Source organism: Phasianus colchicus, chromosome 26 (genome assembly GCF_987193195.1).
Source record: "Phasianus colchicus chromosome 26, bPhaCol1.hap1.1, whole genome shotgun sequence".
Classification (NCBI taxonomy): Eukaryota; Metazoa; Chordata; class Aves; order Galliformes; family Phasianidae; genus Phasianus; species Phasianus colchicus.
The window spans coordinates 4,848,619-4,864,176 of NC_143461.1; the positions used below are offsets into that span (position 1 = coordinate 4,848,619).

Sequence of the window (15,558 nt, forward strand, 5' to 3'; positions counted from 1 at the left end):
GTGCTGCTTGTCTCCATGGATGGGGTGAGAATGGGGACAGCCACCACTGTGCTTTATGTACCCATGGATGGAATGAGGATGGGGACAGTCACTGCAGTTCTGGATGTCTCCAGGGATGGGGTGAGAATGGGGACAGCCACCGCTGCGTTGCATGTCCCCTTGGATGGGATGAGGATGGGGACAGGATGTTGCACGTCCCCATGCCCCCACAGATGGGGTGAGGATGGGGATGGCAGCCACTGTGCTGTTGTGTGGGGATCTCTCCCAAAGCTGCTCCTGCAGATGCCTGGAGCGGGGTGGGCTGGGCTTCCCGTGCCCCCACACTGCTGCACTCACCTCCAGCTCTGCGATGATGCGGTCCTCATCGTCGTCATCTTTGATGGCGGAGGCGATGATGGGTGGAGTGGATGCAGGTCTCACCACCTCTGACACCGTCCGTCTCAGCTTCACCTGTGGCTTCTGGGTCTCCAGCTCTTCCGATTCTGCTTTCTGTGGGGCAGCAAGCGGTGAGGGGCTGCACCCATGGGGTGACCACCACGGGGTGACCACCACGTGCCCAACCCCACCTACCTTCATAAAGCCAGGTTCCTTCTTGCTGGTGACGATGACTTCGCCGCTGCGGGTGGTGGTCAACCCATGGGATGAGGGGAAGCTCCGGCGGGGTGGGGGTGGAGGTGGTGATTTGGAGGGTTTCTCGGTGCGGTACCGCGGCACTGTCAGCTCATCTGAGCAGAAAGCAGAGCTGGCACCAAGCCCTGCCCCTGCCCTTGTCCCAATCCTGCACAAACCAAGGCAGCCCCTTTCCTCTCCCCATACCTGAGCCTCTGCGGCCATTGGGATCCACCTTCCCCGTGGATTTCTGTGCATGCTGAGGCTTGGATGGTTTATGCTCTGGCGTGGATGCGGCGCTGCTGCTGCCCGTGGTCTGCTTGTGCTTGGCAGCAAACTCCAGGTCGGGGATGGCCTTCATGAGCTCAGCCTGCGTCTCCTCCAGCAGGCGGTTGATGTCCTTGGCACTGTATTGGGTCAGTGCTGCCCGCTTCTCCTCCCAGTCCCTCTCAGCAGCCTGTGACAGCACAGCCCACTGCAGCCCTGCCCTTATGGGCAGCGTGTGACCCTGCCGCCCCACTTGAATCTCACTGTCCCACCATCATCTCCCCATTGCCCCACTGAATCCTGCTGTCCCACAATCTCCCCCCAGCCAAGCCCACAGCAGTGCTGCTCTAACTCATCACTGAGATGCCCCAGGCTGTGCTGGAGCCCCTCTTTCCCCCCATGTTCCAGTTGCGCCTTGGGTCTCCCCAGTATTTGGGGCTCCCAGCTATTAAGACGCTTCATCAGCTCCAAACCCACCAGGGAGGGTGCACCCCAGTTTCAGCTGGATGCTCCAGTGGGGTTAGAGCCATTAGAGGAGCCCCCCCCAGGCAGGAACCCCCCAGGCTCTTACCTCCACAGACACAGCTTTGTCTGCACTCTTCTTACTGGGCGTCTCAGGACCTGTCTGGGTTTTGGCAGGCACCATCTCTGGAGCCCGGGAAGGGTTATTGCTCTTGGAGGGGTGGCTCTGGGTCTGGGGGGGGCTGTGCCCAAAGCTGGGCATGGCCAGGGGTTCAGTGCCAGCTGTCAGGTGGTGGAGGCTCACGGGGGGGCTCGGGGGCATCTCCAGCTCCAGCCCTTTGCTGAAGTCTGTCTCGGGGGCCATCTTCTTGGGGGATTGGCTGAGGTTGTTGGGGGGGGTCCACACGCCCTCATCCACTTGCCTGCAGGGGACAGAGGGAAGGCATTCACGGGGTTAAGTGCACGGTGCTGGCACTGGGTTACAGCACCATCCTGGAGCCCTCTACAAATGCACACAGCTCTGTGTGCATCTGCATCCCCAGTGTCTGCTCTCCCACAGCAGCGCATGCCAACGAGCTCCTCCACCTCCCCGTCCCCGTGCGTGAAGCTTGCAAGAAAGCAGCTCTCTCCAAATTCCACCCCTCTGTCAGATCTGCCTGAAATCGCCCTTTGGACTCAGAAGTTATTAGGGAAGGAGAGTGACAGGTAGGCAGATCAGTGTGCTGTGCCATCAGACGAGCTGATCTCCATACAAAACCAGGCTAGAACAGCGCCTGGGGCGAGCCCAGCAACACAGCCTGCCCCAGCAGCGAGCTCTGCTGAAAGGTCTCCTAATGGGAACGGGCAGGTGAGCTCTGGAGATGGCTTCCTCCACCCCAACAGCTCTGCTCCTCAAGAATGAGATTTCTGGCCACGTTCAGTGCTCCCAGATACAGAGCCACATTTTTCCAAGGTGATAAGGAAGGAGCTGTTTTCAAAGAAGGGTTCCCACATACGCACTGAACAGCACTGGGGGCATTAGGAATCGGATTCAAACCTTTGGGGTTGGGCTTGATAGGTCCGTTCCACTTTGGGTTATTCAACCATTCTTTTTTTTTTCCTTCTAATTTCTAAGCAGAAAGATGAACCTTTTGTCAATTGCTCCAGGAATTTCCATGCACAACTCAGAGAGGACAGCAGCACAGGAGATCCCAAAGGCTGTGCGCCCCAAGGACACCCTGCTATGGGATGCCACGATGGGGAGGACACGGAGCAGGGTCAGCAGCAGGGGTTGGGTGCAGAGCTCACCTGCGGATCTGGGTGAGTGTGTCAGTCACCGTCTTGCAGCGTTTGAGCAGCCCGTCGAGGCGGTTCGGCTCCTCCTTGAGGAACTTCACAGCTTCCACCTCCACCCGCAGCACCACCCGCATCTTGCTCTGCAGGCTGGGGAACTGGGCTGAGGGGACAGCGGGGTCACTGAGAGCACTGCTGCCATCGTGTCCGGATGGAAGGGTCCCAGGGAGCCTGGGCTGCTGCCTCTTCACCTCCCTGTGCTCACCATCCCATCACCAACCCACCTCCCATTGGCACTGTCTGCAGCCCATGGGCACAATGCTGCCCTGGAGATGGGCACTCAGTCACCAGGACCCACAGATGTGCTGCTGGGGGACACAGAGCAGCTCACTCCCTTTGCTCAGCATCAGGCAATCTCACTGCAGGAGAGCAAAGCTGCTGCCACCCCTGTCCTGAGCCCTTCCCCTTGTCCCCACTGTCCTCATGTCCTCTTGCAGCCTCAGTGACTGCTGCCAGATCCAGAGCTCTGCCATTCTGCACTGAGACGTGGAATGGAGAAAGCTGCAGGAGCAGCAAAATAACAGCAGTGTGCACAGGGTGGGGGACAGCATGGGGAAGGGGCAGCAGCGCCAAGCACAAGCGAGCTGCTGGGAGGACTTGTGTTGATTCTGGTGGTCGGTGGAACACTGGGGGCACTGGTGCAGCCCCATGGCCCCCGCTCACCCTTAAGGTCTGTCAGCGTCTCCCCGAGCTGCTTGAGCACCACGGCCTTCTCCTCCAGCTCCTGCACTGGGATGAGGCGGTGGTTGTGCGTCAGATCCTTCTGGATCTTCTCCACCGACTTCTCCAGGTCACTGTGAGCACAAAGCAGGGCGGGATGGCACCAGGTCCCCATGGAGAGTGGGAAAATGAGAGCCGTGTCGGGGACCACGATGGCACCAGGGATGGGGATGGCACCGGGGGAGGATGCGAGCAAGGGGCGGGGATGCGGGCAGCAGGATCCCCACCCCCTGCTCACTTCAGTTGCTGGGTGATGAGCTCCTCCTCGTTCAGGTACCGCAGCCTCTCCTCCTCCACCAGGCTGCGCTGGCGCTGCAGCGGGTCCTCGTGTTTGCGCATGGTGTCCGTCACCCGCACGCTGATCTCCGTCTCCGTCCGCCGCAGCATCGTCTTCACCGTCTCCTGGTTCTGCAGCTGGGAGGATTTGGGGAGCAAAGCAGGGCTGGGTGGGCTGCCCTGCATGAGGTCACCGGGAATGGGGCATTCTCTGCCCCCGGGGTCGGGTCGGGTGACCTCACGGTACCAACCTGCAGCTTCTTGAGCTGCTGCAGCTGGTTGCGGAGGTCGCTGGCGTTCTGCTGCAGGTCGTGGAGGTGCAGCTGCATGTGCAGGCGGGTGATGGCTGTGGGCTGCCCTGCCGGCGTGCTGGTGGCGGAGGGTGGGGGGGGTGCAGGCACTGGGGTCCCCATGCCGCTGCGGCTGGTTGCTGTGGGGTGGGGGAGATGAGAGGAGGATGCTGGGATGTGGAACTCCAGCCTGGGTGGGAGAGCTCCCCACAAACCCTCTCCTTCCCCACTGTGTCCCAGCCCAGCAGTGATGCTGCTTGGTTCCCAGAACTGCCACCACCTCCGTCCTGGAGCAAAGGTGAGCCTGGAGCTGCCAGCATGGGATGAGGCTGCAGCACTCCAGTCCTTGGGGACGAGGACCCACAACAGCCCCAGGATGTGGGGATGACCACCGGGTGGGGGGAAATCTCCAAACCTCTCCCCAGCCACTTACACGCTGATGGGGGAGTCCCGCCATTGGTGGCTTCAGTCTTCTCACTGCAACAGAAGAGAGGAAGGGGTGAACATGGAGTGCAGAGGAGCTGCCCAGAGGAGCCCTTCTAGATCTCATTCCTGCCCCCTCTCCCCCCCAGCTCCTTACCTGGGGGTCTCAGCCTCGGAGCCACGGAGCAGGGCACTCTGCACCAGCCCCGTCAGGCTGGCGATCTGCTTCTCCATGGCCTCCATCCTCTCCCTGCGAGGACAGGGGGTGAAGGTTAGGGGTAGTGACACAGTTAGGATTAGAGGCAGCACTTCACCACCCAACCCTGTGCTTCTGTAGGGTTGCCAAGAAGGAACCTTGCCCCACTCCCCAGTCATACCCAATGACAACCCACCCAGCAGACCCAATTCCAAAGGGAAACCTCTGCGGGGCCCTTCCTCACCTCGTTTCCGTGTCCTTGGCTGGCACTGGGGAGCTGAACCCCGAGAGCGGACGGTCCCCAGGGCCAGGGAACAGCTCGGGGGGTCCTGCAGCACTGGGGTTGCGTGGCTTGCTGACCGGGCTCTCCATGAAGACAGAGGAGCAGGAATCCTTGCGGAAGGACTGGCGGACGGGTGAGGAGCGGCTGGGTGGCCCCGAGTAAGGGCTGTGGGGGCTCTGCCCCTCCACCATCTTCTGCGGGGAGGAGGGGGGCATGCGGAAGCCCAGGCCGGGTCCGTAGGTATCGCTGTAGATCTGTGCATTGGGTTTGTACAGGCTGTCCTCCAGCTCCGTCTGCAGCGCGGCCGCCGAATAAGTGCTGAGCGAGCGCACCGAGCCCCGCTTGTACAGCCCCCCCGAGTAACCAAAAGGGTCCCCCATGCCGGCCAGAGACTGCGTGGAGGTGATGCTGAGCCGCCCCTCGTGCACCATGCCGTAGGGATCGGCGTACAGTCCCTCATTCTTCACCAGCACCATGTTCTTCCCTGCCATGTCCTCGTCGGGTTTGACGTCGCGACGTTCCAGGATGGCGCTGGGGCTGGGAGAGACTCCGGGTGCTGGGGGAAGGCTGGCCAGGCGCTCGCCGTGGTGCACCGGGCTGCCGGCGTAGGAGGGTGGGCGGCCACCACTGTAGGACATGCGGGAACGGGATGGGGATGAGGACTGCAGGACGGGTGGGGGGGAGCCTGAGGCCAGGTGGGGGGCAGGGGACATGTTGTTCAGGCGGCGGGTGGGAGAGGATTCCCTGGAGGTGTAAACCATCTCCCGCTGTGGAAAGGAGAAAGGATGGTCAGCACTGCATCCTGCTGTGCCCGGTCACTTTCTCCCTGCCTTTGGGGGTGGCAACCCTAAGGACCAGCAGCACACGTGTCACCCCCTGGCTTTGGCAAGCGGCAGCTCCCTCCTTCTCCTCCAAGAGTGGGATGATTCACTGTGATGAATCCCTTAATTACCGTGTTTATGACACCCCGCTGCCAGGCCCCAAACATCCATTCTTTTAAAGCAACGCTTAACAATGCCAGGACTGGGGAAGACGAATCGCAGCCATTACTCCTTCCACAAACACATGCAATTGCCATGCCCTCCTCATCGCCCTCCTGCCTTGCACCAACCCCAGCCCCACACCGGGGTGCTGCCCACCCCCCGACCCCCAGCCCCTTACCCTCAGGTCACCGTTGGTGATGTGCGAGGCAGGGAATGAGGCATAGAGCGGCTCTTTTCGGTATATTTTAATGATGCTTCTGTCCTGGATGTCGCTGGAAGGAGAGGCAGAGCCATGAGGAGAGCCCCAGCACTCACACAGAGCTGCACCCGTGCTGCTTGCAGAGCCCCAACCAACGTCAGTGGTCCCAGGGGAGGGTTTGGTGGCCGTGCCCAGGCAGGAGGCACAAGACAGCAGCACCCAGGGCTGCTTTGGCTCTGCAGGGATGAATGAGCACCGCCTGCTGTGGAGTCTTTTCAGGGCATTGACACCAACCCAAAGCCCTCCACCATCTCCAAGGAAACCCTTTCCCATTGCAAGGGTCATTCCACCCCCACTGATGGGGACGGCAGAGAGGCTTCCATCATCAGCACGTCCCTGAGATGGATGCGCTCAGTGCTCTGTGCCAGCAATCAGGGTCTGTGTGCTCCTGAGCTCCCCCCTCACCCCAGGTCTGTCTGTCCCTCACCGGACATCTTCCAGCTCGTAGAAGACATTGCGGGATTCGTCCTTGATGAGGATGGCCGTGTTGGGAGACTTCAGCATCCCCATGGTGAGCTTCTGGGGGAACATGTGGACGATGAGGGCATGCAGGGTGTCCATGCTGCTGATCTCGTGGGTGATGTGCACACGCCTCGTCTCATCCCCAAACTGCAGGAAGAGGACCCCTGGAAGCAAAACGAGCAGAGAGCAGTGAGCCAACATCCCCACAGCTGCTGGGCTCACACGTCCTGGTGTGATGCTGCACTGTGGGCAATGGGTTGCATTTCCCAACGCATGGATGCAATAAGCAAGGCTGCACCGTGGGCAGGGGTTGCATTTCCCAGCGCATGGATGCAATGAGCAAAGCTGCACCGTGGGCAGGGGTTGCATTTCCAGCACATGGATGCAATAAGCAAGGCTGCACCGTGGGCAGGGGTTGCATTTCTCAATGAATGGATGCAATAAGCAATGCTGCACAGTGGGCAGGGGTTGCATTTCTCAACGCATGGATGCAATGAGCAAGGCTGCACTGTGGGCAGGGGTTGCATTTTCAGCACATGGATGCTATGAGCAATGCTGCACCATGGGCAGGGGTTGCATTTCTCAATGCATGGATGCAAGAAGGCTGGGGCAGAGCTGGAGTACCTGGGGAACGCAGCTTCGTCTGGCTGGTGGAGCGGGACAGAGGCAGGCTCTGCCGAAATCGGTTCATCCTATTGAAGCCCAGGGGCAGCTCTGCTTCCGACATGGTTTCCAGGGATTCAGCCGAGGCAAAGGAGAGCTTGGCTTGGTCAGCCAGGCCAGGCTGGGAGCCCTGTGAGTGCCGGGAGCTCCTGGTCTGCAAAGGGATCAGGAAGGTGAGAGCCCAGCACCCATCCATGCCCTGCACCCACCTGTATGGCCACACACACCCTTAACCCCATATCCCTGCACTGCTCACATGTGTTCTCCACATTTCAAAGCCGTTCCAAGCAACCCACTGCAAATAAACCCAGCTCTGGCTGGCTGCTTACAGAGCCAGGAATAACCTTAGCAATTACAGGAGGTTACACATCCATTACGCCAATGAACCAGCTCCCGGGATACATAAATGCCCAGCTTCTCCTAGAAGCAAAGCAGCGGTGAGGTTTATGGCCGCCTGAGCTAAGGGAAAGTAATGGGTTTGGGTTTACAGCAGTCAAAATTTAATATGCCAGGAGTCCAATTTCACACGGCCAAGTGTATTTCCTCTGCATAAAAGTTGAGGGTATGGGTGTTGTGAGCTGATATCTGTGGGTTAAGCAAAAAAGAGTGCGTTGGGAGGAGCGCTTGGAAGCCCCTGAGATCAGCACTCAGCACCCAGCTCAGCACCCAGCCCAGCACCCAGCTCAGCACCCAGCCCAGCACCCAGCCCAGCACTCAGCCCAGCACTGCACAGCTCCATTTCCCAGGCACACATTTAACGTTGGCAAATGAACCCAGGAGAACAAACAGCTCCTGGGGTGTGGAAAAGGCGGCGTGGAAGGGACAACAGCTCTATTCTAAGAACCGAAAGAAAAATCAATACGAAATGATAACAGCCATCATCGTCATTTAAATTAGACATTAATTGGAGGATTTAATTAATCCTACGGGGCGGGGTTTTCTAGAACTTGAAATGTTCTCGCTGTAGCTAATTGCTGGAAAATTGACTGCTTCGTTTTGATGGTGCTGTTTGAAGGCAGAGCTTGCAGGCAGCACAGATGCTTTGCATGCTGCCATCAGGAGAGGTTTCCTGCAGGAAGGGAGAGAGGCCAGAGCAAAGCAGCACTGCACATGGGGGGGCTGTGCAACAGCAAAAGATGGGGGGCTCAGGGCTGACCCCCACCCCCAGTGCTCTGCCACCCTGGGGGTGAGGTGTGTGTGTATGGGGGGGTCTCTGGCTCTCTGTATCCTCAGCACAGCAGGACGGTGGGGATTGCTGTTGCCATGTAGCATCGCTGTTGCTATGGGATGTGGTGTGTGAGCATCACAGCACTGCACCCTGCTGCACTCTGCAGGGAGAGATGCCCACCCCCCTCCTTTCCCCTCTTCCTCCTCAGGTGAGCCCGGACCCCTCCTGCCCTCTGCCCCACAGCTTTGGCTGACCTCAAGTAATTAAGCTGCTCTGATGGAGCTAATTATGGCATCCACCAAAAAAAAAAAAAAAAAAGAGGGCAAGATGAAAATTAATGGATTTTTAGCCCGGAAGGGACTGTTCTGATCATTAGCCTGATGCTCAGCCTCACGTGCTCAGACAGCAACCCAAGCAGGGACCAGCAGCACTACACAGCCCCCAGCAAACCCCTCTGCAGGGCACCTCCATGGCACACATCCCCCTATGTCCCCAGGACCCCCAAAGCCCCCCATGGCACCCCCACTGCTGGGCTCATCTGTGGCACCCCACACCCCCAGGACCCCCCTCAGCAATGGGCAGTGGGGCAGGATGGGTGCCTCGACCCACCCTTGTGCTGCTGTAAGAGGGGTGAGCAGACCCTGATGCTATGGGGAGGGGGCTCTGCCCTTTCTGCCATATGGGCTGATGAAGGGGAGGCACCCCTGGGGTTGGGGCACCCGCAGAGCACCACAGCCACATCCTTGGCCTCCTGTGGATCATTAATGAGCTGACTTCAGGGGAATTGTTTTATTGCACTGCCTCACTAATGACTTATCCCTCTCTCAGGTAATAAGGCTCAAACAGGCATCTAGACCCATGCTTCTCCTTGTCTGGTGATGCCCAGGGGAATCCAATCCTGCCTTGCTGGGAGTCAGAGTAAAGCCTGGGATGGTCAGGTACCAGGGTAGGGGGTACCACAGCCCCACAGAGCCCTTGTGGGGGACACCTCACCTGGCCAAGCATTGCCCAGGGCTGTGTGCAGGGCGCAGAGCATTCATCAAAACCCGACATCAAACCCACGCAGTGACTCCAGAATGGAAACCTGATTCCCCTCCTGGCCCCGACCGTATCACACGCTGCAGCTGAGGAGTGAGATATCAAAGCACACAACAACGAGAGGAATATCCTCCTCCTCCCAGAGCACCTCTCATCCCAGGGGCCTCATCCACCTCCATGCTGTTGCTGTGCTGTGGAAGGAGCTGATGCTCGTGGCCGTGCATCCGCTGCTCCCTGACCCCACGCTGGGTGCAGGGTGAGGGCACCCCAGCTCCAACAGCACCATGGAGCAAAGGCATCGGGTCCCCCAGGGGCAGCTTTGCACCCAAAGGAGCCCCACATCTCCCCATACCCCAGGCATCGAGACCCTTCCCATGGTGCCTGAACCCACGAGCAGCAGGATGGAGAGGGGGAGGAGTCCCCCCCCCAGCTGTCCCTGCAATGCCACGCTGGGAGATGACCCATTTCTGCCTGAAATTGCAGCACAGGGTTAATGCAGCTGGAGCTGCTCTGTGCTCTGAGGAGTTCAGGGGCAAGAAGGTGAATGGAAAGCAGAGGAGTGCTGCTGCCCAAAGCAAAACAAAGCTGCCCAAGGCCACAGGTGGACGGTAACGCTGTGGCTCCGGGCACAGAGGAGGGGAAAGGAAGCTCTAAAAGCACCCACAGAGTGGTGTGGTGATGGGCACTGAGGTCAGGGTGGCTGCAAACTCCCCCCCCCTGCAGCAGAGGAAGCGTGGGTGCAGACCACCCCCCATCCCGGCTGCTGCTTTGGTTCTATGTCTTATGTAAAAGAGGTGGGATGGGGGAAGGGGGAGACTGGGGGGGGGGCTTTGTCTTTTATCTCCCCGGAGCTAAAAATAAGCTACAATTAAGTGATTCTTTCAGCTCTAAAACTTCCAACAATCCCTTTCCCATCAGCGCTGAGGCAGTTCCATTCTATCTGCCTGGCTGGGCACGGATGCTGCTCTCCTCCTCCCACCTCCTCCCTCTCCACTCCCAGGTTCCAGCTGTGGCTCCAGCTGTGGTCAGAAGATGGGGTGAAGTGGGGGCAGCGATGGGACCCACAGTCATCCCATCCCACTGACGGAGAGCTGGGATGGAGGCAGGGAACAGGGAAAGGGAGCAGAACTGAGGCAGAGGAGCAGCGAAAGGCTTCACCCTGCACTTCTGAAAGAAGAACTGAGAAAAACACAGGGACACAGCAGAGCACCCTGAGCTGTTCCCATGCAGACTCACAACCACCAACCTCACACCTCAACTCCGCTCTCTGCTGACTCCTCAACACATCAGCGCCCTGCAGTGCCTCAGCCACGGGAAAAACACCATTTGCAACACAGAGATGAAGCTCCCAGCTTCCACCCCCCCCCACCACCTGCAGCCCAGCCCTACCCAGCTCCCATTCCCCCCCCAACCAGCACCGACCTGGCCTTGCAGTGGGCTGGGATCAGCCCTCGCCGTGTTACTGCTGCAGGCAGCATCCAGCCCTGAGTGCAGCCCCTCCCCAGGACCCTGCAGGCTGGGCTGGGCTGAAGCTGGGCAGCAACACAGGGGGGCTGCAGCTGCCCCCAGCCCTGCTATGCTCACACCACATCGTGCTGTGCTCGCAGGGATAATGCACTGCAAAGTGCTGGGGGTAGCTGGGCTGAGGGAGCATTGCGCTGCTGCTGCTGTGGCACAGAGCCTGGAGGGGTCCCCCCCAGCTTCCCCAGCCCCTCTGCTTTTCCTCTGCTTCAGGATAAAGGAGAAGGTCTCTGAAATCCAACCCAGCTTGGGCAGCAGCTGGCATGGAGCTGGTGAGCCCAGCCCCGAGCGAAGCACCACGACTGGTTATTTACTGCATGCACACAGCCCGGCTGCGGCCCCTGGTTGGACATGGATCTGGATTAACTCCCTGTAATCCCTTTCTCAGCACTTAATCCTGCAGCTGAGTGCAGTCCCATCTGGTGGAGCACTGCGCTCTCAGGGCAGGGACCGGAGCTCAGCACTGTGCTGGATGGGGCTGGGTTGGAAAGGGGACCCAACCAGGGAGAGGGGAGGGGGGACAGGTTGGCACTGCTCAAGCCATGGGAATGTATGGGGAGCACTACAGGCACGGGTGAGGGCAGGAGGGGGGCAATGGGACCCCTTACATGGACTAAGGTCTCCTCATGCTCTCCATCATGCTCCATCCTCTGGCCCATCCCTATCCATAGGCACAGCCCTCGGGGACGGCGTTGCAGTTCTGCCCTCAAATCCCACATTTTGGTCACCTGAGCTAAAGGTGCAGTGCTGAGACCACGACTCTGCAGCACCGCCTCGATCAGGCAAAGCCAGGGATGGGCAAAGCAAAGAGTGCACGGAGCAGAGCTGCCAAGAGCATCTCAGCTCCCAAGCGGGCAGACCTCAGCAACAAAGGGATGAAGCAACCCAGCTGACACAGCCCCTTCACCCCACGCACCTGCATTGACACTGCATGTAATCCCCAACACTCACGCTCACTGCTGCTCACACCGTGCCACTCAGAGCCCCGTTTCATCCTTCTGTGATGCACTCCTTGGAGAGCTTCCACGGCACGGGGACACGGAGTTTGGATAGGGACCCCTCGGGATGTGCAGGGCTGCGGCCGCTCATCCCCACACTGCCAGCAGAGGGTCAGCAGCAAGCAAAGCTGTTAGCAAAGCTGGGAGCAAAACAACATCTGTGCCTCCCGCAGCTCTGCTGCTGTCAACGCTTCCAAGGAAAATTTAATTGAAATTTTGAAGGTGTTTTTTTTTTTTTTTTTTTTTTTCTGAAGCAGGAACAGAAGTTGGAAGGGTGGGGATTTCTGGATATTCTGCCTGCTTCATCCCATCCTATTGCTGCTGTACCACAGCCAGGCCGACCTGCATTCACCACTGGGATACTTGGGGTTGGGCAGCCCTGAAGCACAGCACTGGGAGCACTGCTGCTGCCCTGAGCAGCTCCCACCCATCTGCAAACAGAAGAAGGAAACACGAAACCGATGCGCCGCCGCGTCACAAAGCGCTTCATTCATTCATCGCTAACGAACTCTGCTCATCCTTCATTATTGATGTGCCAGGAGTGGAAAGCAGCACGGTCTGCTGGCACAGCCCAGGTAATGGGACACGGCCCCTGCGGGCTCCTGTGGCTGCACAGCACTTGGGGAGCATCCTGGGGGCAGCACACACTGTGACAGCCCCTCCTGCACCCCCAGCTCCCTGCACACAAATGGCCACACTGAGCCTCGTGCACTGAACCTCAGCAAAAATCAGTGCAAGGGGGGGATTGGGAACCTCCTGAAGGTGCACAACAGGGGAAAGAAAAAGGGAGTGAGAACTGGAGGAAAGTGGGGGCTGAGCACCAAATGTGGATGAAACCATAGGTCCAGGGTGCTGCTCTGGGTGCTCTGAGCACAAAGCAAAGGTGCTCAGGGTGCGCCCACCCACGGGGTTCCCTCCATGGTCATCCCTCTCACCCCACCTGCATCTCACCCCCGAACCAAAAGCACCCTGCTCACGGCACAACAGTAATTCACCCAGCGCCTAATGCTCACCATTTTGTCAGGATTATCCCGATTAACCCAGAATTAATCCCGATCTCAATGTTAACAGGATTAGTGTTCCAATCGGATTAGTTTTTTAAACCAGACCCCTTGACTAAAGGAAGGGGTTGTCCCGCCAGATGTGCGCAGCCGCCAGATGTGCACGGGATGGACTGGGCTTTTCCCCCACATCATCAGCCCCCAAAACTGCTGCTTGCTGCCCAATAGGACGGGATGGAGCAGCAGGTGCTCCAAAAGAACCCCAGAGAACCGTGCCAACCCAGCAGAGGCAGAGCTGGGACAGGGACACCCCACCTCCTGGTGCTGGGGGTGACTCCCATCCCATGGGAAGGATAAGCACAGCCACCCCACAGAGGAAGCCTCGCTGCTTTTCCTGAGTTTGTTCCTCCCAAGCCTCAAAGAGGCTCAACCAGGAGCAAATCAACGGGAAAACAGCAGAGATGAGCCTGATCCACCCCTCTGAGCTGTGCCTGCTGATGGGGCTGTGCTGGGGATGTGCGACAGGAGATGGATTTGGGGTGAGGGCAGCATCCTGCCTCCTCGGGGCTGTTTACCCCCTCCTCCCCCCTCCCCCTGCTTGGAAACTGTGTCCAATCCTCTTCTCAATGGTGGTGCTGCCTCGTGTGACAGCATCTTCCAAAAATAAGCAAATTACTGCATCCTTCAGGGACGCCGGGGAGCGGAAGCAAAGCTGGGCATGAGAAAGCAGCAAGAAGGGGACGGGGGAGAAGGGGACAAGGAATTGCAGGGGGCTGTGCTCACACACACACACAGGTACCCTCAATGTACACCAGTCAGCAGCAGGGCTGGGCTCTGGGAGCCATCCCAGCCTGCAGATTCCAGGAGCAGGGTCCTGAGCAACCCAAAAATGCAATGGGGATCGCTCTGGTTGTGGGTGATGACAAAACACATGGCAGGGGGCTCAGGGACCGGCAGCTGAGCCAACGAGATGCCAGGGCAGAAGGCTCAGGGATGCACTGGGGCTGTTTTAGGGGGCGGACACAACGGGGTGCAGAAGACCCCATGGTTGGGGACAGATCCTCTCCGCAGTGAGACCGACAACCAGGAGCATCTCCTCATCTCCATCCTGAGCGTGACAAACCAAAGCCCACACCTGGAGAGCCCCAAATCTGCAGCCAGCAGCTGTCTGTGGGTGGAAGGGGGGATACACCAGGGACACAGGAACAGTGGGAATGAGGGGAGCAGGTCCTGCCTGCGACCCTTTCTGGCTCTTTCCTATAGGATGGTGGCTCCCTGGCAAAGGAGGGGGGCACAGCCAGCAGACCCCCAGGACACAGGTTGCCACGAGGCAGCCTCCAGCACCTGCTCCACATATCAGCCTAGCACAGGGCTCCCTTGACACCCCAGGTCAGCAGCTGGGGGGTCCCCAGGTGGGGAGCACTGAGCAGATTTAACTGCACACATTCCCACACGGGATGCTCCGCCTGCAATGCAAAGCGCTGCTGGGTGAAGCAATGCCCCCTGCATACACCCAACTGTGCTGCTCTCGGGACAGCTGGTGATCAGAGCTCATCCCCATTTCGTTCCTTACAAGAAAAAAAGGGGGGGAAAAAAAATAATAATAATGAAAATCAGAGCTTTTGTGCCACCCCTTCAGGCCCAGGAAATGTCAGAGCAGGGAGGACGCAGACAGCTGGATGTGCACAGAGCTGCTGCTCGCACGCATTTTGCACTGCGAGCACTTCAGGAATGAGCACTCGGAACAAGTGCTCATATTATGTGTTTGATGACTCCTCAGCTCGGAGCTGCCAGCCGAGCACAGCCGCCTGTTTTATCCACAGGCAGAGCAGACCCACCAGCACGGCGTGCCAAGGTCACCCGGCAACGCTGCCGGCCTTGAAGCGCTGCCATTGCAGCCCCGTGAGGAAGAAGAGGAGGGAGGAAGGCAGCCCTGGGCCACGCGTTCTGCACCCCCAGATAATGGAGTGACCGCCTGCAAGGCGCTGGCACTGAGCACTGGGGCTGCTCTGTGCAATGCTGGGTGCTGGTATTGTGCATCACCGCATCCCTCACTGCTCCTCGGCTGCGCTCAGCACCGACCGACCGAGGTTGGGAACCACAGCAACCCTATCAACAGCCATAAGAGTGCACTGGGGGGAAGGCAGCTTTCCAGATGAGCTCAGAACCCACCTGCAACGGGGCTTTGCTCTGTCCTTTTCCCACTGTTAAGGGGACGCGGCCCTCATCCCTGCAGCAGTGAGGTGACCACAAAGCAGCACGGATTGCCTGCAACTGAGGGCAAGGCATGGATTCCTCTCTCTCTCTCAGGGAACACTTTCACCTCCACACAACACCTCAACCTGAAGCACAAGAGCCTTTTTCACGAGCTGAAGCTGAGAACACACCTCTTTGGCACAGGAACCCTGAGCACAGCCCCCAGCTCCCACCCCCTGCACAGGTGGAGAAGTGCATGCACGTCAAACCAAAGCATGACAAAAAAATCCGAAATACTGACCTTAAAGCTCCAGTAGTTGGGCTGCTAACGACAATAAAATAAAATGACAAAAACGAAGGAAAACAAAACAAAAAACAACAACAACAACAACAACAAAAGAAACAAACAAA

At 58.6% G+C, this 15,558-nt stretch overlaps 1 protein-coding gene across 16 annotated transcripts in view; it reads right to left on the minus strand.

Annotated features, from left to right (window-relative positions):
- Positions 1 to 15,558, minus strand: part of SRCIN1 (SRC kinase signaling inhibitor 1) — a 52,759-nt gene that overhangs the window by 8,010 nt on the left and 29,191 nt on the right. For 11 of the 16 annotated variants that reach the window (XM_090124906.1, XM_090124909.1, XM_090124907.1 and 8 more), the window contains 15 exons: positions 15,449 to 15,472; positions 7,187 to 7,379; positions 6,528 to 6,726; positions 6,020 to 6,113; positions 4,820 to 5,625; positions 4,537 to 4,629; positions 4,390 to 4,433; positions 3,918 to 4,096; positions 3,629 to 3,804; positions 3,334 to 3,464; positions 2,626 to 2,773; positions 1,448 to 1,760; positions 817 to 1,066; positions 571 to 725; positions 337 to 489 (listed from right to left, as the gene is read on the minus strand). In XM_090124906.1, coding sequence (XP_089981032.1) covers positions 337 to 489; positions 571 to 725; positions 817 to 1,066; positions 1,448 to 1,760; positions 2,626 to 2,773; positions 3,334 to 3,464; positions 3,629 to 3,804; positions 3,918 to 4,096; positions 4,390 to 4,433; positions 4,537 to 4,629; positions 4,820 to 5,625; positions 6,020 to 6,113; positions 6,528 to 6,726; positions 7,187 to 7,379; positions 15,449 to 15,472 — 2,958 coding nt within the window. Of the gene's footprint in view, positions 1 to 336; positions 490 to 570; positions 726 to 816; positions 1,067 to 1,447; positions 1,761 to 2,625; positions 2,774 to 3,333; positions 3,465 to 3,628; positions 3,805 to 3,917; positions 4,097 to 4,389; positions 4,434 to 4,536; positions 4,630 to 4,819; positions 5,626 to 6,019; positions 6,114 to 6,527; positions 6,727 to 7,186; positions 7,380 to 15,123; positions 15,413 to 15,448; positions 15,473 to 15,558 lie in introns of those variants that run through there. The other 5 variants (XM_090124905.1, XM_090124918.1, XM_090124908.1 and 2 more) reach the window with 3 other exon arrangements.